The sequence below is a fragment of the Numenius arquata genome, chromosome 1 (genome assembly GCF_964106895.1).
Source record: "Numenius arquata chromosome 1, bNumArq3.hap1.1, whole genome shotgun sequence".
In the NCBI taxonomy this organism is placed as follows: Eukaryota; Metazoa; Chordata; class Aves; order Charadriiformes; family Scolopacidae; genus Numenius; species Numenius arquata.
In genome coordinates this window covers 141,306,515-141,334,000 of record NC_133576.1, presented here as the reverse complement: position 1 = coordinate 141,334,000, position 27,486 = coordinate 141,306,515, and the positions used below count along the sequence as shown (strand labels likewise).

The 27,486-nt window shown below is 48.6% G+C and overlaps 1 protein-coding gene across 9 annotated transcripts in view; it reads left to right on the top strand.

The window, feature by feature from the left end:
* Nucleotides 1–4,656: 4,656 nt before the first annotated feature.
* NUP98 (nucleoporin 98 and 96 precursor) overlaps nucleotides 4,657–27,486 on the top strand; it is a 42,946-nt gene continuing 20,116 nt past the window's right edge. For 3 of the 9 annotated variants that reach the window (XM_074160550.1, XM_074160584.1, XM_074160541.1), the window contains exons 1-19: nucleotides 4,657–4,729; nucleotides 5,521–5,622; nucleotides 5,847–6,026; nucleotides 6,747–6,886; nucleotides 7,957–8,064; nucleotides 9,467–9,650; nucleotides 10,567–10,727; nucleotides 11,657–11,794; nucleotides 12,356–12,443; nucleotides 15,424–15,516; nucleotides 15,608–15,748; nucleotides 17,245–17,378; nucleotides 17,565–17,752; nucleotides 18,899–19,015; nucleotides 20,473–20,777; nucleotides 22,792–22,905; nucleotides 24,498–24,636; nucleotides 24,929–25,106; nucleotides 26,379–26,543. In XM_074160550.1, the coding sequence (XP_074016651.1) occupies nucleotides 4,657–4,729; nucleotides 5,521–5,622; nucleotides 5,847–6,026; nucleotides 6,747–6,886; nucleotides 7,957–8,064; nucleotides 9,467–9,650; nucleotides 10,567–10,727; nucleotides 11,657–11,794; nucleotides 12,356–12,443; nucleotides 15,424–15,516; nucleotides 15,608–15,748; nucleotides 17,245–17,378; nucleotides 17,565–17,752; nucleotides 18,899–19,015; nucleotides 20,473–20,777; nucleotides 22,792–22,905; nucleotides 24,498–24,636; nucleotides 24,929–25,106; nucleotides 26,379–26,543 (2,748 nt within the window). Of the gene's footprint in view, nucleotides 4,730–5,520; nucleotides 5,623–5,846; nucleotides 6,027–6,746; nucleotides 6,887–7,956; nucleotides 8,065–9,466; nucleotides 9,651–10,566; nucleotides 10,728–11,656; nucleotides 11,795–12,355; nucleotides 12,494–15,422; nucleotides 15,517–15,607; nucleotides 15,749–17,244; nucleotides 17,379–17,564; nucleotides 17,753–18,898; nucleotides 19,016–20,472; nucleotides 20,778–22,791; nucleotides 22,906–24,497; nucleotides 24,637–24,928; nucleotides 25,107–26,378; nucleotides 26,544–27,486 lie in introns of all 9 variants that reach the window. The other 6 variants (XM_074160533.1, XM_074160524.1, XM_074160514.1 and 3 more) reach the window with 4 other exon arrangements.

Here is a 27,486-nt window from a genome sequence, read left to right as displayed (position 1 = left end):
CCGGAGGGGGGCGTGGGGGGGTGGGTAAACCTACCTCGCTTTCAAAGGGCGGCAGCCAATGGGTGGCGGGCGCGCGGGGGCGGGGCTAGCCAATAGGGGCGGGCGGCGGCGACGCGCGGGGGTGGCTGGGAGGCGCGCGGAGCGGGCTGTGACGCAGCTTCCCACCCCCTGTGAGGCGGCGGCGGCGGCGGCGGCGGCTCCGGCGCGGCGAGGCCCGGCCAGGCCCGGCCCGGGGCCTGGTGAGTACCGGGGGCTGGGGGGCGCCGGAGCTCCCACCCTTCCCTCCTTCCCTGCCCGCCGGGCCGCCTCGGGGCCTTTGTTACGTAGCGCCGCACCGGGCCGGCCTGGCGCCGTGTGGTTGGTGGGGCCGGGAGGGGGGGCGGCCCGCTCTGAGAGGTGCGGAGCGGGCGGGAGGGCCGCGGGGGTGTGCCCGCGCCCCGCTCCGCCTCGCCCCTCTTGGCGGGAGTCCCCGTGGGGGCGTGGGGGAGCTGGTTCCTCCCACCCCCGTGTTTTGGGGCTGTTTCGGTTTCGCGTCCCGGGTGCCGGTGGAGGTGTGGGGGTGTTTCCCGGGGGGGCAGGGCTGGGCCGGGCCGGAATGGTTGCGGTGGAGGAGCCGGTAACGCCGAGGGGCTATGTGTGTGGGGGCACACGGGGTTGGTGGGGTGTATCCTGGGGACGGCGGGGTGTTGCGTAGGACGGAATCCGGGGTAACGGTGGGCCTGTCTCCAGGGTCTCAATGGCGGGGGGTGTCCGGCGATGTGAGCGGTAGCCTGCTGTCGGGAGAGTTATTTAAAGTTGTGTTAACGGGTTAATTGCGTTTCTTTGGATGCGGCTGGAGGTTGATGTGATGCTACTGTAAAACTGTAATTAAGAGCCCTTTAGGAGCGAGGGGGTGCCTCCGTCTCAGCGGGGGATGGTGTCTGGCAAATGGGAAAGCACCGCTGTATGATAAAAAAACAACCCAACTTTTATTAATCTTGTTCCAGTTCCTCTCCAATTCTTGGCTGCTGCCGGTGTTCCGCACTCAGGGGCTCTCGGTGGGTTTCCATGGGACAGTTCGGAGCACGTTTGATTAACACAACATTTGACGTGTGCAGCCGTGAGCCCGTTGTCTGCGTGCGGTGTCCCCCCGCTGCCGGCCTGTGTTAAAGGGGCTCCGCTGTGTCCCCAGCGTCGGTGACCACGTAAAGCCCGAGTTCTGCTTTGGCTGAACCTGACCTGCCGAGGGTTGGTGGGTAAGGAAGGGGGGTGGGTGTCCAAGGAAAAGGAATCTTCAAACCCAGTGGGAATAATAACTTGTTTAATTATTTGTTTGCAGTTTAGAAAAAAAAAAAAAATACACTTTAGGTTGTTCAGCCCGGAGAAGAGAAGGCTCCGGGGAGACCTCAGAGCAGCCTTCCAATATCTGAAGGGAGCCTCCAGGAGAGCCGGAGAGGGACTCTTTGTCAGGAGATGTAGTGACAGGACAAGGGGTGATGGTTTTAAATTGGAAGAGGGGAGATTTAGATTAGATATTAGGAGGAAATTCTTTCCTGTGAGGGCGGTGAGGCACTGGAACAGGTTACCCAGGGAAGCTGTGGCTGCCCCATCCCTGGAAGTGTTTAAGGCCAGGCTGGATGGGGCTTTGAGCAACCTGGTCTGGTGGGAGGTGTCCCTGCCCATGGCAGGGGGGTTGGAACTGGATGATCTTTAAGGTCCCTTCCAACTCTAACCATTCTATGATTTAACAATCCTCAGTGTGCTGACGTTGAAAAGCAGTGCCATAAATAAGGGGAACAGCGAAAGAAGAGGGGTTTTATGGATTGCAAATAAGGCTGAGAGTAACAAGGTTGATCAACAAGTGAGAACTCTGCGGCCCCGTTGTATCTGGCCTCCATGGGACTTGCTTGGGGACAGAGTGAGATGACTGAAAACAGTCCACGGAAATAGAGACTGTAGCTGAGGTGGCTGCCTGAAGTTCAAGGAGTGCGCTCCCATCACGTGTCAGGATAAAACTTACCTTACAAGTATTAAAAAATAAAAAGAGATGTTTTTTTAACGCGTCCTGGTAGGTGATGTAGCATAAGGGAGAGCAAATGGTGGAGTACTGGGAGGTGGGTGGGGGTGATGGATGTTCTTGGAGGCCGTGTACAGTCCTGCTGGAGCACAAAGGTTGGATTTTGAGGGAGCAGACAGGAGGTGGCTCTGAGGCTTGTCCTGCTGAACAAAGCCAGGTTCTGCTGGAAAACAGAAAGCGGCTTTGGCACCGCAAAGGCGAGGTGCTTGCAGAGGAGTTGGAGGTGTGTGGGTTGGAGCACTGTGTCCAGTTCTGGGCTCCCCAGTTCCAGAAGGACAGGGAACTGCTGGAGAGGGTACAGCAGAGGGCTACAAAGATGGTGAGGGACTGGAGCATCTCTCTTAACGAGGAAAGGCTGAGGGACTTGGGTCTTTTCAGTGTGGAGAAGAGAAGGCTGAGGGTGGATCTGATCAACACCTATAAATACTTCAAGGGTGGGTGTCAGGGGGATGGGGCCAGTCTTTTTCCAGTGGTGCCCAGTGACAGGACAAGAAGAAACTGGCACAAACTTGAAGTTCTATCTCAACATGAGGAGGAACTTCTTTGCCGTGAGGGTGGCAGAGCCCTGGAAGAGGCTGCCCAGAGAGGTGGTGGAGTCTCCTTCTCTGGAGACATCCCAAACCCACCTTGAGCAAGTTCCTGTGCAACCTGCTCTGGGTGGACCTGTTCTGGCAGGGGGTTGGACCAGATGATCTCCAGAGGTTCCTTCCAACCCGGTATCATTTTGTGTGAGGTGGCATGGGGGTTTGGGAGCAGGCCCTTGGGGGAGGGAGTTTAGGGGGGAAGATGTGGTGGTGTTGTGGGGTGCCCTACACCCCACAGAAGATCCTGGTGGGTGGCAGGCAGTGCTCTCTGCCAGGAGGCAGCTCTAGGCTTAGGGTGCTCTGATGGTTTGTCAGATCAGCTTTTTCTTTCTTACACCAGAATCATTTTATTTAAAGTACACTTAACGTGCATAAGGAGGCCCGTAAGCACTTGCATGTGTGAGTGGGAAGACTCTTTAACACCACAAAATTGGGACATGCTGCTGGTTTGAATAGTTGAAGATCAGCCCAAACATCTGTTTAGTTGCTCTTCGGTGCCGGTGTCAGGTACTGATTCGCTCTTGGCTGTGCTGGCAGCGCTGGGATGGCTGCGGAGGTGTGGGGGGCAGCGACGGCTGCTCAAAATCTGGCTTGGGCTGTTCCCAGAAGGAGATGTGTGGGCTTTTTGGGAAAAACACTCTCCTGATTTCATGGATGGGCAGATAAACTTAGCGACTTCACCCTGGGGTGGCTGTGCTGGGCCGTACGCTGTGGGCTTCCTTTTGGTAAGGAGGGTATAAAAGGAGTTGGGATTCGGGAGCTCCGGAGAAGCTGTCAAAGCCAGGCAGGGGTGAAGGTGTGGGTTTCGAGTTTAATAACTTAAATTATTGGCGACCAAATGGGGACTGCTTGATAGGAGTTTATTCCTGTCCTGGATGTTGGGCCTCCTGGAAAACATAAACAGAGCTTAAAGAAGTGCCTAAATGCTGGAAGTGAAGTGTGTCATTCCATAAACCAGTGTTATTCTAGCGCGATAGTAAGTACCGCTTTGTAAATATTCTTGGTATGGGCTGGGTCTTAAGGTTTTTAAACTTAACTAGTTCTGCGCTGCTGCGGATTAGCTAATAGTGCCAACAATGAGGGGCTTTTCTGGGTAATATTGGCATTTTCCCCCAATGCAGGGAAAGAGGAGGAATTTCTCTGGCTAAGGATCTGTCGTGATTTCCTTTTAGCTTGGTTTTGTTGAAAAAGGCTGTGATGTTGTGTTTGCACTTGGAGAAGTGATTGGAGTGAGGTAGCGTTGCTGAATGTATCTGTAAATAAACCAGTGAGTGTTGTAAAGGGAAATTGGGCCCCTGAATGGGGTAAAACTTCGCTGAATGATTTAAAACCAACAACTTTTAGAAGGTTAAGAAAGTCCTGGTGCATGAGCAATAAATGGGAAGCAGAGGGAAGGTGTATTCCTGTGATTCCCGTGCGGTGCATTTCCACTTCGTGTCTTGTTTGAAGCAGTCGGCAAATAAGTTTTAACGGAAAATCAGTCCGGGAAGGTCCTGGGAGTGTCACGGAAGCGGCTGTAGCACAGTGTGGGTCCCTGCGCCTGTTCCTGGGGCAGCGCTCGGTGGGGTGGTCTGTCAGGGTGTTGATAAAATGGAGCAAAAATGAGTTTGTGTTGCCCGATGTGGATCAAGCGTAGTAGAAGCAGGTGTGGGACGTGCTATCGGTGTTAGATGCTCCAGAGGGGTTTGAGAACACATGGATCAAGGGAGTAGTTCTGTTTTTTAGGTTTTTTTGGTCTGTAAGAAGTACAGAAATTCCAGCCAGGATTAAGGGTAAAGACAGCTCGCTTGTGATGTCACGCTTCGAAGTATTAGTGTTCTTGCCCCTTCCAGGGTTCTGTTCTAAATTCCTTAGTGTGACTTAAGCACGCTGTCATGTGTTTTATTAAGTACTCAAATTCGATTGCTTACGTCAGCCGTGAGGAAGATGAGAAATGAGTTTTCGGGATAAGCTCTAAATAAAAGCTGAATTCTTCTTTCCAGGTTTAGGGGGAGAAGAACTTGATACATCCTGAAAATGTTTAACAAATCCTTTGGAACTCCGTTTGGAGGCAGCACGGGCTTTGGGACAACTTCAACTTTTGGACAAAGTAAGTAATCCATCTGAAAAAATAGTAAAAGGTATTTTTTCCTGGAGGTAGAGGATGAGGTGGGGGTGGTGATTCTTTGTGTGTGGTGGAACTGGGGTGCTGCTGGGCTGTCCTGGTCACTCTGCGGTGATGGGAACAGGCTTGTGACTCGGTTTCAGGAGCCCTGGGCTTCTCCACTACCCAAACTTTTAATTTGGGTAGACGCCAAAGTTCCACATACTTTGAAACTTCCTTTTTTAAAAGGAGTAGAAACTCAAACGCTTAGGTGAAGGCCGTCTTGGTGGGGGGGGCTGGGGGTGGGGATTCTTTTAATCAGCACTAGGATATGTTGGGAAGACTTGGAAGGAAAAATCATGGAATTTGAGGAGTGTCTTCTGGAGATACACGTTGTAAATGCCACAGCGAGCGAGTCCTTTGCCATTAAAGCAGACTGTCAACTGGTGTCTCTGCTCTGTTTGTTGGGAAGGAGACACAGTAATCTGTTTATATGGCTCCTAACACACGGTATGAGAAGAGCAACTGCCAGGTGCCATAAAAGTGCTAGAGGAGCATCTTTCCATTGGGTAGAAATGACTCAAATATCGAAGCCTTTTGCTTCAGGAGCTCTGTGCGAGTATTTTTATATATATATATATGTATATATAAAAATATGTGAATTTTTTTACATGTATATATCCCAGCCACCACCCACAAACTTCTTTTGGCAAGGTAGAAAGGCCGTGACAGCGTTTAGTTTCTAGTGCACGTGTTACAAATATGGTTTCCTTTAAATGATACTACTGATTTCTCAGATGCCGGCTTTGGTACTACAAGTGGAGGAGCGTTTGGAACATCAGCCTTTGGCTCCAACAATAACACTGGAGGCCTCTTTGGGAGCACGCAGGCAAAACCAGGTGCTGCTGGGTGACGGTTGCGGGGGGAACGCAGTCCTCAGAGGAGGGTGTTAGTAAAATAAAAAAAGGGAGGGGAGGAAGAGAAAAGGGAAAAAAAACCCCAAACCAACACCAACCAACCAACAAAAAACCTAAACCCAACAACAATGACAAAAATCCCCCCCAAAAAAAAACCCCAAGCACTTGCTGTTTGCAAATGATTAACAGCCTGTTTCTGTCTTCAGGAGGATTGTTCGGTTCAACTACGTTTAACCAGCCGGCCACCTCCTCCACCAGCACTGGCTTTGGGTTTGGAACCTCCACGGGGACGTCAAACAGCCTGTTTGGAACGACCAGCACCGGGGGAGGCCTCTTCTCCTCCCAGAATAATGCCTTTGCACAGAATAAGCCGGCTGGATTTGGAAGTGAGTAAAACTGCCGGATCTCTCTCACTTTATATCTGCTTATTTTCTTTGCCTGAAGAGCTGGATGTACGTGGAGCTGATCCAAGTGTCAGTGTGGGGCTTTGATGGTTTATAGCGACGTTATTGGGGTCCACAGTAGCCAAGAGGGAGCCTGGCACGCTGCAAAACCTGTAGCTGCTGCTCCAGCCGTGAGTTTGAACATCGGTAGAAAAAGGTGGTTGGTGGCATTTTCTGTTCTTAAATATTCTATGATTACCATCTTCTGGTGCTGCTTGATTTTTAGCTTTTATTTTCTGCTGTCGTAGAACAGTTCTGGTTGCTTTTGCTTCTGGTGCTGGAATGCTTGAAATGCATCTTAAACTCTGCTGTAATTCCCCGAAGCAGAACCAACTGTTTGCAGACCCTTCTGAGAAGAGAAACGAAACCTCACTGATTCCTTTTATACACGTAACTTTCGCAGCAGGGTCAGGAGCAGAGTGAAACTGGCCGCTGTGGTTCCAGTATTTCCTGGGGGTGGGGTGAGTTAGGGACAGTCCCCTGCAGCAGAATATTGCCCTGGCAGAATATCACTTTCTAGCTCTGTATTTTTTTTTCTTTTCTAGTGTTTTCTTCCGTTTCCAAACTATTTTGGAACTTGCATAAAATACTTGTGTTTAAGTTTTAAAATTGAGGTTTGATTTAGTACCGATCTCTTCAATTTTTTTTTTTTCTTTTTTAAAGACTTTGGAACGAGTACCAGCAGCGGAGGACTCTTTGGAACCACTAACACGACCTCCAACCCTTTTGGGAGTACGTCTGGCTCTCTCTTTGGCCCAACTAGTTTTACCGCCGCTCCAACTGGCACGACTATTAAGTTTAATGTAAGTTCTGGTTTTTTTCTCTTAATCGAGCCTGTTTACTGTAGGAAGCATTAAATTTTGCCGTTACTGTCGTGGTCACTGAGCTGAAATTTAAAAATTAGCAGTTAATGAGCACGCGAAGTGTGCAGTGTTCTGAAACAGTTTGAAAACATCTCCTTTAGTGGAACTGATGCAGTGGAAATAAGATGTATGATTAAAGAACTAAATTGTGGTTTTTTTATTTTATTCTGAATTTGACAAAATTCTCAAACATCATGGGGTGAAACCCCATCTGGGCTTAAAATCCAACCTTCTCAGGAAGGTGGGAAGAACCACAGAATTCAAGGTGATCAGCGCTAAATGCTAATGGCAGCAAGGGTTAGACATCTTGGAATGGGTCGAAATAAACAGTTCTCTTATAAGTTAGCGTATCTTTGGGAATATAAACTCAAAGGTGACGATGGATCCCTGTGTTTTCCTGGATGAGTTCCCTTTAAGAAGGGGTTGATCAACGTCTTGAAGGTTCTGTGGCAGTTGAAAATGGCCGGTGGCTGGGGAAGGGAGCCATGGTGGAACTGGGGTAACTGATACCTGCTGGGAAGAGGCATCTGTTTCCCTAATACTCGTTCATGCAGATCTCAGCCCTCTTAATTTCTAGACTGAGCTGATTGAACAGGCTGGGACTCGGTTGGTTGGGGACGTAGGCAGAGCTGTGATGGTGACCTGGGCAGACTGGGTGCCGTTGTTCTCTACTTTCATAGTGCTGTTAAAAAAACGGGGGGGATAATGAAATCCGTGCGTAGCTAGAGGGTTTGGATCACGAGTTTGGGTAAACTGCTTTTAAAGAGAAACTGAAAAATGAGTTGCACTGTGTTGTTTCGAGCTGTTACCAGGGTAAATTCCACTATTGATTGCTGCTGGACGTGCCTTGCCAGTGGGTGAGGGCACTGTTACTGTACAGATAAAATAACGCGTTGCTTCGGGTCCTATGCCATGTTCAGGTTTTAACAGCATCGACCGAGAGAGCACTGACTGTATTAACGGAATTGGGTCTGGATTTAAAACCTGATGGCTTAACTCTTCTCTTGCAGCCACCAACTGGTACGGATACTATGGTCAAATCTGGAGTTAGCACGAACATCAACACCAAGCACCAGTGTATCACTGCTATGAAGGAATATGAAAGCAAATCTCTCGAGGTCAGTCCATGAGTGTTCAAACACGCTTTTCTTGTTTGGCTGCTCGTTAGCATTGCTTTACTGAATTTCACTGAATTTTTTAGAGTTGGAAGGGACCATAGAGATCATCTAGTCCAACTCCCCTGCTAAAGCAGGATTGCCCAGAGCATGTTAGAGCGTGTTACTCAGGACCGCATCCAGGCGGGTCTTGAAAATCTCCAAAGAAGGGGACTCCACACCCTCCCTGGGCAGCCTGTTCCAGGGCTCTGGCACCCTCACCGGAAAGAAGTTTATTCTCATATTTGAGTGGAACCTCCTGTGTTCCAGCTTGTGCCCATTGCCCCTCGTCCTCTCACTGGCAACCACTGAAAAGAGTCCAGCTCCCTCCTCCTTCAACCCACCCTTGAGATACTTATAAGCATTGATAAGGTCTCCCCTCAGCCTTCTCTTCTCCAGGCTAAAGAGTCCCAGCTCTCTCAGCCTTTCTTCATAAGGGAGATGCTCCAATCCTTGAATCATCCTTGTTGCCCTTCGCTGGACTCTCTCCAGTAGTTCCCTATCCCTCTTGAATTGGGGAGCCCAGAACTGGATGCAGTATTCCAGTTGTGGCCTCACCAGCGCAGAGTAGGGGGGGAGAATGACTTCCCTCGACCTACTGGCCACACTCTTCCCTAGGCAGCCTAGGATCCCATTGGCCTTCCTGGCCACAAGAGCACACTGCTTGCTCATTGTCATTTTGCTGTCTACCAGGACCCCCAGATCTTTCTCTCCAGAACTTGTCTCCAGCAGGTCCACACCTAACCTGTATTGGTGCCTGGCTAACCTGTGTTGGTGCCTTTAGTAGAGGTCTTTTTTTGACTGTAATAAATATCTTTATACTCATTAATATGAGTTCAATCAATGTCTGCATCGCTCGGAGAAGAGAGGTATCATCGAGTAAAACAATGCGTTGCTGTATTAATTGGGTGTGTTTTTAAATGCTTAACCCTGCAATTTCTGAAGAGCTGAAATTCCCTCGTGCCGTGCACCAAAAAGGCGAGGGATCCTGTTGGGAGCAGTCCTGGGCTGCTGAGATAAGGGCAGAATCTTGCACAAAACTCGGGTTTTTTTGGTATAAACTAATGTTCCCGTGGATTTAACCCTCAAACCTTTCTGTTCAAGTTGACTTGTTTCATACTTGAAAACAAGTCTTGTACTCAAAACATCTGAAAAGGCCCAGGGAAGTGAAATTGAAGCCCAATCTTGAACTGCAGAGGTACGGCTGAGTTTGGGTCCTATTTATGGTGTCCTTTTAAAAAAAATGTAGGTGCTATATCTTCACCCTGGAGTTGAAGGCTGTGTATGCACGCTAATGACAATATTCTAACCTTATCCTGCATAAAAGTAACACATAAAGAGAACTGGGTTTCCTCTCCTTCCCTAGGAGCTGCGTTTAGAAGACTATCAGGCGAATCGGAAAGGGCCTTCAAATCCTGTCGGAGCAGGAGCAGCCGCTGGCTTGTTTGGCTCTTCCACGGCTACTTCGAGTACAGCCACAGGACTGTTCGGCTCTTCTACTACGAACACAGGCTTCTCCTACGGCCAGAACAAAACTGCTTTTGGAACCAGTGAGTACTGCACAGTTGTTACTGGGCCAGGATATGCAAATATTCGGTGAAGCTGTTTCAACTCTGTAATTAAAGATGAGGAAACACCGTTGCGAGCTCAGAATTTCACTAGTTGTGTTACCGACAGTCAGTAGTCAGGTTCTTTGCCGTAGAAATCTCTAGTTACTCTTCTGGGTTTGCAAACTGCCTCTGCATCCCCAGTTTTGCTGGAAGACAGGTCATTAAAGCATCTGCTTAATCAGCTCGTTCACGTGGGCGAGTAAAACAATTTGAAGTAAACCCACCAGGGTTTTGCTAACGATCAGGAGGGTGATGGCGTGGGTTGGGTAATGGTGAAGTCAAGGTTCTGCTTCTGCTAATAGGTGAGCAGGAATTCCCTGGAAATGGACAAGGTAATTAATAGCAGCCTAACTAGACTTTGCAGGAGCTTTTCCCTACAGTAGGTCAGGGTTGGGATGTGTTCTATCTTGTGCTGTCCATTTTGGCATCCTTGGGCTAAAAATTAAAGCCAGGTATGAAGTAACTGGTTACTTTAAGCGTTTGGATGTCTGGTCATTAACGGGTGAGCACAGCTGACCTGCAGCGACCTTTTTGACCTTAGTGTAAAACAAGTAGTGCTGAAAAGTTCAAACACAAATTCTATTTTTAGTAGCTTCTGCCCCAAACATAAATTAAGTAGATATTTGTGTTTGTGGAATGAGATTGTAAATGGAAAATCAAAATCCTATGGACCTTAGCAACAGAAATGATGATCTTGGTTAGAATTGTCTCTGTCGCGTTGACGGCGCTGGGTGTTTTCCTGTTCCATCGAATCCAAGCGTCGTTATCCCCCTTTGAGTGTGCCGAGTGTGCAAATGTAGTGGGTTTGGATAAATGCTTGAGGATTTTTTTTAACCAATTTATTTCTATATTGTAGGTACGACTGGCTTTGGAACAGGCACGACGGGGGGTCTCTTTGGTCAGCAATCTCAAACGACCAGTCTGTTTAACAAACCCTTTGGGCAAGCCACCACCACGCAGAACACCAGCTTCTTTGGGAATACTAACACCCTGGGGCAGCCCAACACCAACACCATGGTGAGCAGAATGATTTGAACCCTTAAAGCTGTAACTTGTGGTATAGTTACAATATGGGATCATAGAATCACAGAGTTGTTTGGGTGGGAAGGGACCTTAAAGCCCCCCCAGTGTCAGCCCCTGCCCTAGGCAGGGACACCTCTCACCAGACCAGGTTGCTCCAAGCCCCCTCCAACCTGGCCTTGAATATAGTGATTTAGCTACGATATATCTGTGATACAGTGATTTAGATCTTCCTCAAATTGTAGTGCAGCTTCTTAAAACTGGGATGCAGAGCTCTGAATGCTGCTGCCTGAGCCAGTGACTTCAAAATTTCCCACTCATGATAATTGGACAGAAATACGGCTTTTAAGAAGTAACCCTTCCCATTCCTTTGTTTGAGCAGGCTGCTCCCTATCAATTCGGGTGTTTCCCATCACATTCACACAGATTGTATCATTTCATCATTAACGTTCTGTGGGAATTCATTAACGATTCTGTACTTTCTGGTGACTAATGAGCGGCATTTCATGGGCTCTTTTGATAGAAGGATGCTCCAGGGCTGTAACTTTTTGCATAACTTGGGGCTTTGGCTCCAAATCTACTGTATTCTTCCTGAATACGTTGTGACTTCTCCCAGAAAACACTGAAACGTTTCTTTTCCATCTCCCTCACTCAAAGTGATGAGGAAATTCCAAAGTCCTTTTCAGCTTGAAGCATAAACTCTTTGATTTTTACTTTTTTTTTTTTTTAAATTTCCATTTGGTAACTAATTTCTGGGAGAATGACTAAACCTTCTGAAATACTTTTCACCCATCTTCTTCCCCCAGCAGAAGGGGTGATGTTGCAGCATCGTTTTATTACCTGACTTTGTGTGTTAGTTCTCTTCCCGTCGGTACCAGCCGTAGGAAAGTGTTGCGGGGTTATTTTAACCAAATTCCTGTTTGTAGGGTCTCTTTGGGGTAACCCAGCCCTCCCAGCCCGGAGGCCTTTTTGGAACAGCGGCCAATACAAACGCTGGGACTGGATTTGGAACCGGAACTGGTCTTTTTGGACAGGCTAACACGGGATTTGGTGTTGGCGGTTCGGTATGTCTGTGCCTTCATAATTTAAATTAAAAAAGAGGAAAATAAACCCCAATGGCTTAGAGTCCTGTTCCTGGGTGTTGACCTCTATAGAAGTAGCATTCTCTTAAGAGTTAAGATGCCTAAGATGCAAAAATACTATGGATTTATGTAAAGGATTTAATTTAAGCACATGTAATAGAACTAGTGTTGCTAGAAATAGAATTAGAAATAACTTTTTAAACAAGTAATATCTTGAGTGATACGAGACAGCGAGAGACTGTCTCACTGCCTAGATGTTGCCAGGGGTGCTTCGGTGTAGTGCCAGAAATACAGGCATTTAAATTGTGATAAGGACTTGACTGCAAATTAACTTAATTCTTGATATTTAGTCATTTTGCGTTTAATGGAGCAAGAACATCTGTTTTCAGAGGTACTTGCCCTCTACTGGTGCATGTGGCTGTTGGGAGTCTGGGTTGTGTGGTCTTGGATTTATTTCTGCTCCTCACCTACAGCGAAACACTAATGTAATAATTTTAATATCAATCTATCAGGTTTCCAAAATCGTTGTTTTCTTCCTTTCAGACCCTGTTTGGTAACAAACCTGCTGGATTCGGAACCACCACGACCAGTGCTCCCTCCTTTGGTACAACCACTGGCGGCGGGCTCTTTGGTAACAAACCAACCCTGACTTTAGGAACCAATACAAACACTTCCAGTTTTGATACATATTAAAAAAAAAAAAAAGGGGGGATTTCCATCACTTTAAAATTATACTGCGTCTACCACACACCTAGCTGCTGAGTAGCGCTTGCCAAATGGTTATGAGTGTTGAAATCCCCAGGTAAGCCGTGCTCCTGACGCATGTTGCTGCAGGGAAACACCTCGACTGCTGTTTTACACCGTTCCTCCTGGTGTAAACCCTGACTCCTGCAGGTAGATAGTGAAGTACCGCTCCGCGGTGAGCGCTTCGGAGAAAGTAGAAGCAGTGTAATTGAGAACTCTCGAAATTAAGGAATTCATACATCATAGAAGTTTGTTAAGAGGTGGTGAAGGAGCGCTGGAGGAAATAGGGTAAAACCAGTGATATATGTAGCTCCATGGTAGGGACAAGGAGATCTGGCACTGGAGTGAGCGTCAAATGAAGCACTTGGTTCCAGTTTAAGTGGTAGCTGCTGTTGTCTTCCATGGTGTGAAGGATCAAAGTCCTGAAGAACTGGGTCTTGTATTAATACTGACCTCTGACACGGCTGTTAGAGAATTGGTGTTGAATGAGCACGTGCTCAAGCAGGAGAAGTGTGTAATGATAGGTCAAGGGAATTGCAGTAAATTCCTTCATGGGATTTGAGTTAGAAGCTGTTCTGGCTTTTTTTTTTCCCTTGGCTCTGAGAGCAACAAAACTGTATTCCTAAAAGTGAGTAGGAGTGGGTTTAAATCCTGACATTGAGGTGCTGGAGTGTGTCCAGAGAAGGGCAATGGAGCTGGTGAGGGGTCTGGAGCCACAAGCCTTGTGAGGAGCAGCTGAGGGAGCTGGGAGTGTTCAGCCTGGAGAAAAGGAGGCTGAGGGGAGACCTTCTCGCTCTCTCCAACTCCCTGAAAGGAGGGTGTAGCCAGGGGAGGGTCGGTCTCTTCTCCCAAGGAACAGGCCATGGGACAAGAGGAAACAGCCTCAAGTTGCCCCAGGGGAGGTTGAAGATGGAGATTGGGAACAATTTCTTTCTGGAAAGGGTTGTGAAGCCTTGGCAGAGGCTGCCCAGGGCAGTGGTGGAGTCGCCATCCCTGGAGGGATTTCAAAGCCGGGCAGAGGTGGTGCTGAGGGACATGGGTCAGTGGATCTGTTTGGTGTGGGTTTTGATATTGTATCAGCAAGAAGGGCTAAACTGCACTTAGCTGCCATCCCATCCTGCCGGAATGAGCCAGAGGGAGGAACTTGGGAAGCTTTTCCACTGCTGGTGCAGTTTATAGGAAAAATGGAGCTTGGTTCCAAGGTATTCAGGGCTCTTTAGCCTGGAGAAGAGAAGGCTGAGGGGAGACCTTATCCCTTATCTATGTTTAGAAGTACCTAAAGGGTGGGTTGAAGGACCCCAGTAGTGTCCCCCAGGGGTCAATACTTGGTCCAGCCCTGTTCAATATATTCATCAGCGACCTGGACGAGGGGACAGAGTGTAGCCTCAGCAAGTTTGCTGATGATACCAAACTGGGAGGGGTGGCTGACACCCCAGAGGGCTGTGCTGCCATCCAGAGAGACCTGGACAGGCTGGAGAGCTGGGCAAGGAAGAACCTCATGAGGTTCAACAGGGAAAAGTGTAGGGTCCTGCACCTGGGGAAGAAGAATGTTGGCACCAATACAGGTTAGGTGTGGACCTGCTGGAGACAAGTTCTGAAGAGAAAGATCTGGGGGTCCTGGTAGACAGCAAAATGACAATGAGCAAGCAGTGTGCTCTTGTGGCCAAGAGGGCCAATGGAATCCTGGGCTGCCTAGGGAAGAGTGTGGCCAGTAGGTGGAGGGAAGTCATTCTCCCCCTCTGCTCTGCACTGGTGAGGCCACAACTGGAATACTGCATCCAGTTCTGGGCTCCCCAATTCAAGAGGGATAGGGAACTACTGGAAAGAGTCCAGCAAAGGGCAACAAGGATGATTCGAGGATTGGAGCATCTCCCTTATGAGGAAAGGCTGAGAGAGCTGGGACTCTTTAGCCTGGAGAAGAGAAGGCTGAGGGGAGACCTTATCAATGCTTATAAGTATCTAAAGGGTGGGTTGAAGGAGGAGGGAGCTGGACTCTTTTCAGTGGTTGCCAGTGAGAGGACGAGGGGCAATGGGCACAAGCTGGAACAGGGGAAGTTCCATTCAAATATGAGGAAAAACTTCTTCACGGTGAGGGTGCCAGAGCCCTGGAACAGGCTGCCCAGGGAGGTCATGGAGTCCTCTTCTCTGGAGGTCTTCAAGACCCGCCTGGATGCAGTCCTGAGTGATGTGCTCTGGGCAATCCTGCTTTAGCAGGGGAGTTGGACTAGATGATCTCTAGAGGTCCCTTCCGACTCTGAAAATTCCGTGATTCCATGTTTCTGCTGTCGGTCCATGAGTGCAGTTTTCTAATTAAATTCTGCCATCGGCTGCTCTCACAGCCTTCAGTTTAAGAGCTAATGGGTCTAATGTTAAATTTGGATCGTGTTTCATTACAATTAGAGCTGTGTCTTCGAGCTGGCTGCTTGTACGAGTCTGAGCTGTTACCTGCCTTGTCGGTGAGAATCAGAGAAGCGTGTGTGTGGTATAAACAGTACGAAATGGGAGTCCTTCCTTTTGGCAGTTGAGGAAACTTAATACATTTTATTCTGTTCCCAGATAAAGCATCACAATGTCCCTCCTGGCTTTTGGGAAAACTTTGACATTCGTAACAAATTGAAAAGCTTAAGAAGGCAAAACAGTATTTTTTTTTTTCCTGCACTGATGTTTTCAGTATTGTATTTGTAACTCGAATATGCTTTTTTACCATTAAAGTCCCTTCTTGCTGCCTGTCAGTTCACCTTGCGAAATTCAACCTTAACTGCAGTGGCGCTGCCTTTGAGCTGGCCGTGCATATTTATTTAAGTATATGTTTTTATTTTCATCTCTAATAGTGTTGGATTAATGAACTACTGCTTCTGTTTCTGAAGGTTTTGGTGCCAACACTGCTGGAAATAGCCTGTTTGGAAATAAGCCGGCAACTGGGACTCTGGGAACTGGACTTGGAACAGGGTTTGGAACAGGTAAGCAGTTTCACCAGCTTATTTCACATCAGCCGAAGGATAGTAGGTTTGTCAGTTGTGTAGTAAATGACGGTGATCTCTTGTCCCGCAGCTCTCGGGGCAGGACAGACGTCGTTGTTTGGAAACACCCAGCCTAAACTCGGTGGGACGCTGGGAACGGGAGCGTTCGGAGCACCGGGATTCAATACATCGACAGCTACTCTGGGCTTCGGGGCCCCGCAGCCTGCTGTAGGTGAGTGTACTTTAAACTGAGTTTAATTGTTGCTGCCTCCCTTGTTTCATAGAACCATAGAATTGTTTAGGTTGGAAGGGACCTTTAAGATCATCTAGTCCACAGGAGCAGAGCCACCCACGTGCTTTGGAGGGGGGAAAAATGTTTGAGCTTCTATTTGAAGCCACTTCTGGTCTTGGTAGCCGTGGAAACCATGTTAATAACAATTTTTGGTGCTAATTTTATATATATATATTAGGTAATTCAAAGTTGCTTAACATTGCTAAGAATTGCAGTTATTTTAAAGCTTTGTCTTCAAGATTACTAACGTGGTTTTCATCATTGAGTTTTGGCAGCAACATTAGATCCTTACAAAAATAAAAAAATAAGGGAAATGTAGTGTCAGCTTCTTCAGTGATTCCAGATAGAGTAGGATTTTAGAGGGGCTTAATTAGCGAGTGGGCTGTGCCGTTGGTGAAATGAATGGTTGCTAGATTCAAGCACCTGTGCTATCGTTTTGTAAGTTAAAAGATCTACCGGTCACCCTGGTTAAACACTTGAATGACTGGTGTTCAGAGCTCCAGCCCCCTGAGGCTGGGACTTGAGGAAAATGAGCTTAAACTTGGGGTGGGGGGGACAAGGGCACACGCACGGCAAAGGCCACTGTGTGGGAAGAAAGGCTTCTAGTATCTTAATGGGAATGAAAATTAGATGCTGGAAGGTGGAGAGGCAAAATTTAAGAGGCCTTTATTGTAGAGAGGACTCGGGACCTGTCAGTGTGATTGCTGTAGCAAGAATATCAAAACTGCATCACAGATTTTTTTTATTTCTATTTTTTTCCTTTAAAAGGTGTTTCAGAAGTCACACGTATTAGTTAGAGGCTCTGGCAGGCCAGGCTCGTTCCACTGATGTGTAGCTCTTGGCTACGCCCTCGGCTTTTCACCGATAAAAAATTACCGAGTGTGGTTGCAAATTCTAATGAAGGACTAGAATCTGGTTTTATCCTTCGGGCTGCTGCAGCGATGGGGACTGAAGAGCAGGGGAGGGGAACGCTGTGAAGTCCGTATAGAAATTTGAATTCAGAGAATCACAGAATGGTTAGAGTTGGAGGGGACCTTAAAGATCATCGAGTTCCAATCCCCCTGCCCTGGGCAGGGACACCTCCACTAGAGCAGGTTGCTCAAAGCCCCATCCAGCCTGGCCTTGAACCCCTCCAGGGATGGGGCATCCACAGCTTCTCGGGGCAACCTGGGCCAGGCTCTCACTACCCTCACAGCAGAGTTTCTTTCTAGTATCTAATCTAAATCTCCCCTCTTTAAAAATTTTAAATTGAAAACCATTACCCCTTGTCCTGTCACTACATTTCCTGATAAAAAGTCCCTCTCCGGCTCTCCTGTAGGCTCCCTTCAGGTACTGGAGGGCTGCTGTAGGAGATCCGGTGGGTGGAAGTTTGTCTTCTACTTACCTTGGTTCTTTTGGAAGAACTATTCAAATTGAAAATGATGTTCCTTTTCTAGCTCTGACAGACCCGAACGCCTCAGCTGCCCAGCAGGCCGTCCTTCAGCAGCATCTCAACAGCTTGACTTACTCACCCTTTGGAGACTCTCCGCTCTTCAGAAACCCCATGTCAGACCCGAAGAAGAAAGAAGAGGTGAGTGCATGGAAACATTAAACTTACCTTCGGGATAAGATTTGGAATGACTTTGTTTTATGCTCACTGTCTTCACTTAGGTACGCAGCGAGCAGCAAAATACGTTGCTGTGTGTATTCTCGTAGTGGTGCAGAGGCCTTACAGGAATTGGTGTGAAAATTCCAATTCTGCATCTTTTCGTTTCAGAGGCTGAAGCCAACGAACCCAGCAGCTCAGAAGGCCTTAACGACACCCACCCACTACAAACTGACTCCGCGCCCGGCCACCAGAGTGCGACCCAAAGCTTTGCAGTCGGCTGGCTCTGCCAAATCCCATCTCTTCGATGGGCTTGATGATGACGAGCCGTCCCTGTCCAACGGCGCGTTCATGCCAAAGTTAGTTTTTAATTTTGTGTGTGTTGGAGGGGGGAGGTGGTGCAAGAAGCTTCTGATTATAGAATTGTAGAATTTTCTAGGTTGGAAGGGACCTTTAAGATCACCTAGTCCAACCATCAACCTAACTCTGATAAAAACCATCACTAAACCATGTCACTAAGTTCTATGTCAACCTGTCTTTTGAATCCCTCCAGGGATGGTGCCTCAAGCACTGCCCTGGGCAGCCTCTGCCAAGGCTTCACAACCCTTTCCAGGAAGAAATTGTTCCCAGTCTCCATCCTAAACCTCCCCTGGAGCAACTTGAGGCCGTTTCCTCTTGTCCCATGGTCTGTTCCTTGGGAGAAGAGACCGACCCCCCCTGGCTACACCCTCCTTTCAGGGAGTTGTGGAGAGCGAGAACCCCCAGCTCCCTCAGCCGCCCCTCACAAGACTTGTGCTCCAGACCCCTGTACAGCACCCTAAATTCCACGACTGTATTGTGGCCTGGATCAATAATGAATAGCAATAACAAGTTTTCTGTAAAACCTGAAGAGAACTGTGTTCTGTAGAGGAGAAAAAAAAATGTTCAGCTTGAACTGTTAAGGCCAAATAAGCTGTAAAATGAGGTCATCCCCTGACTGGGGCAAAACTCCTATAAAGTCTGTTAGGAATTATTACAAGGAGAGCTTGGACAGTGTCACGCTTCCTGCTGCTGTCACACAAGGGTCTCTAGGGTTGCTCAGGCGGTCAGTGTGAAGGCAGATCTCTGACATTTCCACAGCCTGGCACTGCTTCTGTCGCAGTTCCACAGATGTTGCTGTCAGAAATTAATAATGGTGCTGTGGATCTGCCCTGTCAAAGCTTTTGGGGTCAGTCCTCAACCGTATCAGTGGCAATCCTAGTGAAAAGGGGTTTGGAAAGCTTTGGAGTTTAGTTAAAAACAAGAAACTTTGGAGAAAGACGCATCAGTCATTGAAAGTATGTCCAAGCACAGGCTTTAAAAAAAAATTTCTAACTTTTTTGAACTTGGTTTGTCTTTAATTTAGCCTGAACCATCTGGTTCTGGACTCTCCTGGTCCCTGGAACACACAAACTAAGCATGAAATGTAGATTCATGCAGTGGATATATCCAAATTTCTCTTTGGCTTTTTGTTGTTTTTTTGTTAGGAAAAGCATCAAAAAGTTGGTTTTGAAGAATCTCAACAGCAGCAACCTGTTCTCACCTGTTAATCGCGAAAACGAAGACCTGGCTTCCCCGTCGGAGTATCCAGAGAATGGGGATCGGTACGTTGATTCAGCCTGGAGGTGTTTGTACTTCTGAGAAATGCAGACTGGTTGTGCCTGTCTCTAAATTAGTACTGGAGTAGGTAGTTATTTTCAGGCACGTTGCCTTAGCTGTTCCTTGGGGGTGAGTTGACCTGTTTGGGAGATTCATTTCCTCCTAAACCAGCCCTGTGTTTTTCCTGCGTGGTCACGTACCAGTTCATTCCATCCCAGATCAGGAGGTCAGACGGGAATGAGTGATTTTCTGGATGTGTCTCCTCATTCCCTGTAGAGAGAAACTTTCCTGAGGGCCATTTCTTGAGGGAAGTGATAAACCTGGCCCCGGGGTGAGAAGAATCTCTCCTTCTGCATGGTCCTCCTCAGTAATGTGAGGATTGCAAGGAAGCTCCTCTGACCCAAACGTCTCATAATAATATCTTTTCTTCATATTAAACTGAGGAATCTCTAAGGCTGTCTCTTTGCCCCAGACACCTGAATATCTACTTCCTCTTAAAATCTGTGGTCATATTTCAGATGAACTTTGTTATTTTAGAATCAAGCAGGAAAATTCCTGACCAGTGCAATGTTTTGACTTTATTTCAAGCTCCTAGAAGTAAGAGCTGATAAAGGGAGCGGGGAACCTTGTTTCTGACCACCCAAGTGCTGCCCTGGGCAGTTCACGGTGGGGCAGAGGTGTTTGTTACCTCTGGTGCCAGTAGCCCAGAGCCCAGGCAGTTCTGAGCTGCTGTTCTGGAGTGACTGTTACAACACCGTTCTCAAACTTGGAGTTGATCGTGGTGCCTGCAAGACTTAATCATCCTGTCCTCCTAAAACAGTGTGTATTTTGGGCACAAAAGTCTATAACAGCCTGGTCACAAATTGTTGAATCGTTCAGTTGGCAGTGACCCTGGGAAGTCTCTGTTCCTTGAGCAGCTTCAACGCTGAATTCAGGCCTGGTTATCACAGACTTCATCCAGTCGGGTCTCTGAAACCTCCATGGACAGAGATTCCGCAGCCCCTCTGGGTCCCTGTTCCAATGCTTGACTCTCCTCATTGATTTTGGTCTTAATTGGACTGTTGTTCCTCATCCTTCTGCCCCACTTGTCTGCGGAGGGGCCTGACTTTTATCTTCAGTGCTGGAAGGCTGCTGTTGAACCCCTTTTCTCCAGGCTGAGCCATCCATTTCCCTAAGTTCTCATATTTCATGTGCTTTAGTCCCCCAGCCATCATGGTCCCCTCTCCTGGCCTTATCACTGCATTTCTTGTAGTGGGAGCCCCAGATGAGATGCAAAAGGCAGAGGTGGGAGACGAGGGCGGAGCGAAGGGGAATATTCTCTTAACAGCTGCCCTCAGGCTGCTGACCCTGCCGTTGGTGTGCTGGTCCTTTTTGCTTTTTGTATGAAAAGACTCCAGAATTTTAATGTTGACTTAAGTCCCTTTAGAACTAAATAATTCAACTTCATTCTTCATTTCTTCAGGTTCTTTGTGTCGGTACCTCAAGATGAAAACCACAGACAAGATGGTGAGCGAGAGGAGGAGGATGATCAGCACGAAGTGACTCGGTTTTACACTAACCCCATCGCCAAGCCCATCCCGCAGACCCCGGAGAACGCTGTGCACAAGCACCAGAACAACGTGGATGACACCATCGTGGCTCTGAACATGCGGGCGGCCTTGCGAAACGGCCTGGAAGGTAGCAGTGAAGATGCCTCCTTCCACGATGATTCCCTTCAGGATGAGCGTGAAGAGGAGCCTGAAACCGTGCATCATCTGCATCCTGCAGGTGAGACTGGGTGTGTGGGGCAGTAGATCACAGGATCACAGAATGATCTGGGGTTGGCAGGGACCTCTGGAGGCCCACCCAGTCCAACCCCCTGCCAGAGCAGGGTCACCCAGAGCAGGTCCCACAGGAACATGTCCAGGTGGGTTTGAATGTCTCCAGAGAAGAAGGCTCCACCACCTGGGAGCTCCACCACCTCTCTGGGCAGCCTCTTCCAGGGCTCTGCCACCCTCACAGTGAAGAAGTTCCTCCTCATGTTGAGATAGAACTTCTTGTGCTCAAGTTTGTGCCCATTTCCTCTTGTCCTGTCCCTGGGCCCCACTGAAAAAAGACTGGCCCCATCCTCCTGACACCCACCCTTTAAATATTTATAGGCGTTGATCAGATCCACCCCCCCCAGTCTTCTCTTCTCCAGACTAAACAGACCCAAGTCCCTCAGCCTTTCCTCGTTAAGAGAGATGCTCCAGGCCACTAATTGTCTTCGTAGCCTCTGCTGTACCCTCTCCAGCAGTTCCCTGTCCTTCTGGAACTGGGGACCCCAGAACTGGTCCCAGTGCTCCAGCTGTAGCCTCCCCAGGGCAGAGCAGAGGGGGAGGATGACCTCCCTCCACCTGCTGGTCACACTCTTCCTGATGCCCCCCAGGATGCCATTGGCCGCCTTGGCCACCAGGGCACATTGCTGGCTTGTGGTCATCCTGTTGTCCGGTTGTGCAGTTCCTGACAGAACTTCATAAATGCTTCATTAAACTTCTCTTTTGCTGCTTTAGACACTCGGCTTTTTCTCTTTTCCTTTCTCCGCTCTGTTCTTCAGGAGACAAGTCTTGCTTTCCAGTCTCTGCTCTAGTGCAGAATTTTTTTCTGCTGAGTCAATGAGCAATTAAATTTCATCACCTGATTTTACATTAAACTGAGTAGTGAGAGGCGGGAGAGGGAGGGCCCAGTCAGTGACTGTTCTGCAGTAATATTCCAAATTGATTATCAGTCAGGAGGAAGATCTTAGAGATGGAAATCTTGGTAGTTACCAACCTGCAAACTGCTGTATGGTTTGTCGGGGGGGAAAGGACCGTGGAACGTGGTTGTGTCTTTGTAGACCTATCACCTGTGTGTTTTCTCTACTCTCAGCTCTGATCTTGGGGTTTAGTAAAACCGAAAAAGATAGAGAAGTGTGAGAATACTGTGAGAGGCCTCTAGAGTCGTAGAATGGTTTGGGTTGGAAGGGACCTTAAAGACCACCCAGTGCCACCCCCTGCCCTGGGCAGGGACACCTCCCACCAGAGCAGGTTGCTCCAAGCACCATCCAACCTGGCCTTGAACCCCTCCAGGGATGGGGCAGCCACAGCTTCTCGGGGCAACCTGGGCCAGGCTCTCACCACCCTCACAGCAAAGCTTTCCCTTAACGAGGACTTTGTAGCTGGTGAAGAGGTGGTGGGGGAGTGTTAGGGTTTTTTAACTCATAAGCGGTCTGGGGAGGGTGAAAAGTTCCTTCCAGGTACTGTGTGGCATCTCATGAAATTAGCAGGTGACGCGTTCAAAAGAAACATCTTCAGAAGCCCCAGTGGCAGGAAGTTGTAGATGCAGAAAGCTTTTGTGGGTTTTAAGGATGGCTAGACATGATACTAGGTGAAAACGCATTGGAGACGGTTATATGTGAAAGATGCTGCCCCTTGGTCAGCAGGTGCCCGAACCCTGGATGATTAAAGCTGGGAGGGTGTTTGCCCCGTGTCGCTGTAAGTGTTTGTGTTTTCCCTTTCACCTCCACGTCTGCTGCTGATCCCTGATGATGACAGGGATTCCCGGTTGCCGGGCTGGAATAACATAACACAACAATCGTCTCAAACTTGCTCTGAAGGCTGTGGAAATCAGGGATTTTGATTTTTGTTTGCTTCTGATGCACTGATTCTCAGTTTGTTTGGGACCTTTGGTTGTCCAGGCTTGTGAAAGAAGTGGAGTGAAACTCTTGAAACGCTGAAGTTGGGAACCTGCTGTAGCCCAGTTCTTAATGATGTTTCTGTTGCAGGAATCGTTCTAACGAGAGCCGGGTATTACACCATCCCCTCCATGGAGGAGCTGGTGCGATTCACCAATGACAGGAATGAATGTATCGTGACGGACTTCACCATCGGCCGTAAAGGTACGGGCGGCTCTTCCGGTGGCATGGAGCTGAACCGGTGATTTTAAACTATGGAACCCCAACCCGAGTTCCATACCCTGCGTGGGGTTATAGACGGTGCCCTTGTGTTGCCAACAACTTCCATCAGAGGCTTCTGATCTTCCACCCTGATAGCACTGACAATTGTATTGGGGGGTGACTTGAATACAAAAGGAACAAAAGCGTTTTAGTAGCTTTTAAGACAGAATCACAGAATGACATGGGGTTGGAAGGGGCCTCTGGAGACCCCCCAGTCCAACCCCCTGCCAGAGCAGGTCCACCCAGAGCAGGCTGCACAGGAACGTGTCCAGGCGGGTTTGAATGTCTCCAGAGCAGGAGACTCCACCACCTCTCTGGGCAGCCTCTTCCAGGGCTCTGCCACCCTCAAAGTGAAGAAGTTCCTCCTCATGTTTAGGTGGAACTTCTTATGTTCAAGTTTGTGCCCGTTCCTGCTTGTCCTGTCACTGGGCACCACTGAAAAAAGACTGGCCCTGTCCTCCTGACACCCACCCTTTGAGTATTTATAGGTGTTGATCAGATCCCCCCTCAGTCTTCTCTTCTCCAGACTAAAAAGACCCAAGTCCCTCAGCCTCTCCTCGTAGGAGAGATGCTCCAGGCCCCTCATCTTTGTAGCCCTCTGCTGTACCCTCTCCAGCAGTTCCCTGTCCTTCTGGAACTGGGGAGCCCAGAACTGGTCCCAGTGCTCCAGCTGTGGCCTCCCCAGGGCAGAGCAGAGGGAGAGGATGACCTCCATCCACCTGCTGGCCACGTTCTTCTTGATGCCCCCTCAGGAGACCATTTGCCTTCTTGGCCACCAGGGCACATTGCTGGCTCACGGTCATCCTGTTGTCCACCGGGACTCCTAGGTCTTTCTCCTCAGAGCTGCTCTCCAGCAGGTCACCCCCAACCTGTCCTGGTCCATGGGGTTATTCCTCCCCCGGTGCAGCACCCTGCACTTGCCTTTGTTGCATGTCATGTGGTTCCTCTCTCTCCAGATCTCCAGCATGTCCAGGTCTCGCTGTGTGGTGGCACAGCCTTCTGGTGTGTCAGCCACCTAGACTTGCTCTCCCTTAAACGTAAAGATTGTAAAATCCAAACTTGCTGGAGGGTTGATGCAAAACTGATCATCGTTGCTTCCATCTTAATTGCTGCCTGCGCTGGAGCTGGCCCAGCTCTGGGGATGAGCCTTCAGCCCAGACTGCGCCTTTGCTGCTTTTATTCAGGGGAAACAAAACCTAGTCGTATGATGTGTACTATTTTTAAAACACTTTTTCTGATTGTGCTGTGAAGCCGAGGGTGCGCTTAGTGTTTGTGACAGCAACATCAGTAGCCCAGTGATAACAAAAAGCTTTAACAAAAAGCTTTCTGTGCGAAAGAAGTGATTATAAAAAAGCTGATAACACATTGTCAGTGTGTTTACCCTGGGAAAGAGGACTCGTTTGTAGGTTATTCTGGAGACGTGACCAAGCCGAGCAGTGAGGGGGGGGCAAAAAGAAGGGGCGTAGCAGGAGCGTGGGTTTTCTGGCATGAGATTTTCCACGGATAAATTGTGACGTTTGGGTTTGGTTTTGCAGGTTATGGATCGATTTATTTCGAAGGCGAAGTAAATCTAACGAACTTAAACCTGGATGACATTGTACATATCCGTAGGAAAGAAGTTATTGTTTACCCTGACGACGAAAGAAAACCGCCTATTGGGGAAGGTTTAAATAGGTAATTTCTAAACACGTCCTGTGTGGGGACAGTGGGGAGCAAGGATGTGTTTTATAATATTGACAATTTACTGTGTTTGCAGGCAGGTACCGAGAAATCGCAATCCAGGGGGTGCATTCAGGGTGCAGCATTATACAGTTACTAGATATTTCCAAGTTTCTCAACCAGAAATTGGATTTAAAAGCTGGTTTGAGCCCACTTGTTGGGTTTTTTGCTCCTCTCTGCGTACTTTAATATCTTTGCCTCAAATCCTTGTGGTCCCTTACTACAGACACTTCTGTCTTTCTAACAGACGAGCTGAAGTTACCTTGGATGGAGTCTGGCCTACGGATAAAACGTCCCGCTGCCTGATCAAAAGCCCCGAACGCCTGGCGGAGATGAATTACGAGGGCAGACTGGAGGCTGTGTCTCGGAAACAGGGCGCTCGATTCAAGGAATATCGCCCCGAGACCGGCTCATGGGTGTTCAAGGTAATGATTTTGTTCTAGTTGATTGTTCTACAAGAATATGGGAAGGAATCTGGGGTTAGAAGCTCCTGAGGACTTAATAAAACTTCTGTAAACTGTCTCAAGTCCTTTGGCTGTAGCGCAAACTGTCCTCACCAAACCCAGCAGGTGTCCTCGGTCTGTGCAAAAACTTCATCTCTTGAGGTGTCACAGCTGTGTGAGGTGGACAGTTATGCTAGCTCATCAGTCAGGCCTTTCAGAAATCATAGAATCACAGAACGGTGGAGGTTGGAAGGGACCTTTCAGACCATGGAGCCCAACCATCAACCCACCACTGACAAACCCACCACTGACCCATGTCCCTCAGCACCACCTCTGCCCGGCTTCGAAATCCCTCCAGGGATGGGGACTCCACCACTGCCCTGGGCAGCCTCTGCCAAGGCTTCACAACCCTTTCCAGGAAGAAATTGCTCCCAGTCTCCATCCTAAACCTCCCCTGGTGCAACGTGAGCCATTTCCTCTTGTCCCATGGCCTGTTCCTTGGGAAGAGAGACCAACCCCCCCCCGGCTACACCCTCCTTTCAGGGAGTTGGAGAGAGCGAGAAGGTCTCCCCTCAGCCTCCTCTTCTCCAGGCTGAACACCCCCAGCTCCCTCAGCTGCTCCTCACAAGACTTGTGCTCCAGACCCCTCACCAGCTCCGTTGCCCTTCTCTGGACATGCTCTGGCCCCTCAAGGTCTTCCCTGTCACGAGGAACCCAAAACTGATCCAGCCCTCGAGGTGGGGCCTCCCCAGTGCCCAGTCCAGGGGGATGGTCACTGCCCCAGTCCTGCTGGCCACACTGCTCCTGACAACACCAGGATGTTGGTGGCCTTCTTGGCCACCTGGGCACACTGCTGGCTCATGTTCAGCCCCTGTCGACCAACACCCCCAGGTCCTTTTCCGTGGGGCAGCTCCAGCCACTCTTCCCCCAGTCTGGAGCGTCCATGGGGTTGGTGTGACCCAAGGGCTGGACTTGGCCCTTCACTTTGTGGAACTTTACACCATTGGCCTTGGCCCATCCATCCAGTCTGTCCAGACCCCTCTGCAGAGCCTCCTGCCCTCCAGCAGATCAACACCCCACCCAACTCAGTGTCCTCTGTGAACTTAGTGATGGTGCACTCAGTCCCCCTGTCCAGATCATTCATAAATATATTAAAGAGAACCTGAATGTTCCAGACATCCAGAATGGTTTTGGGATGCCTTGAGAGATGCCTCTCTTCCAAGGCATGACCTGTTTGCCCTTCTCGTTCCACAGGTTGCACACTTCTCCAAGTATGGCCTGCAAGATTCAGATGAGGAAGAGGAGGAACATCCTTCAAAAGTGGACACCAAGAAGTTAAAAACGACGCCTGTGCCGCCCCCAGGGCACCTGCCGCCCCAGCAAATGACCCTCAACAGCAAACCACCGCCTCCAGCTCAGGTAGAAGGAGGACAGTGACAAAATGGGAAATAAAAATGCAATTGGAGGAGTAGCTGGTGCCTGGGGAGGGGTCGGGGAAGTGACGCGTGGCCTGGAAACCGAAACCTTACGCAAACTCCCGCAAACTCAGTAGCTCTTCTGCCCTCTCGAGGAGTGTGTTTGCATGTTCTTTTCCATTAAGATATTTGATGTTTCGCACTGAGGGTTTGGGGGGTGGGAAGGCTTTAAACCCTTGTTTCTTGTTGAAATTCTGGTCTGGATTGAGTTACATTGAGTTATATTGAGCATCTTTGCACCGCTTGGGGAAGAAAACTTGTTTTTGTGAATATTGAATATATGCTATAGAATTATAACGCCTTGTGCTGCCTGCCTTGAGAATGATGTTGTGCATTAATTTGACTTTACCATCATTTAGTATGCAAGACTGTATGCTTTATACCTTAAGAATGTGCTCTATTTTTATTAAAAATTATTTTTTAAGGCTGGTTACATGCTGGGTTTCTACATGTGTTTGGCTTGGATGTGACTGCTTCTAAAGCTCTGTAAAACATCCTCCGTGGAACGGGGTTCATTGGTAACCCCTTAAAGTCTAATGTTAATATAGAAAAATCTTTTTATGTGGTTTTAAAGGTTAGCCTGATTGCAGCTGATACACTTGCATTTTCCAAATGTAATTAGTGTGGATATTGTCAATTAGGAGCTGAAATTAGCTGGTGAAAACCAGCCTCTTGTAAGGCATCCTGCTGTTGAGGGGATAGAAAACACTCTTTATGCCAGGTGTTAATGGTAAATGTTCGTGATCTACCGGAATCTTTTTGAAGTAACTTCTCAAAAACCAGAAAGTAAGTGCAGAGCAGATCTTTTTTCCCCCGAAACCAGGCTCTCGATTGGCAGGCTGTGGCAGTGAGCTGTGGGCAGCCACGGCCAAGCGGAGGGGACGCAG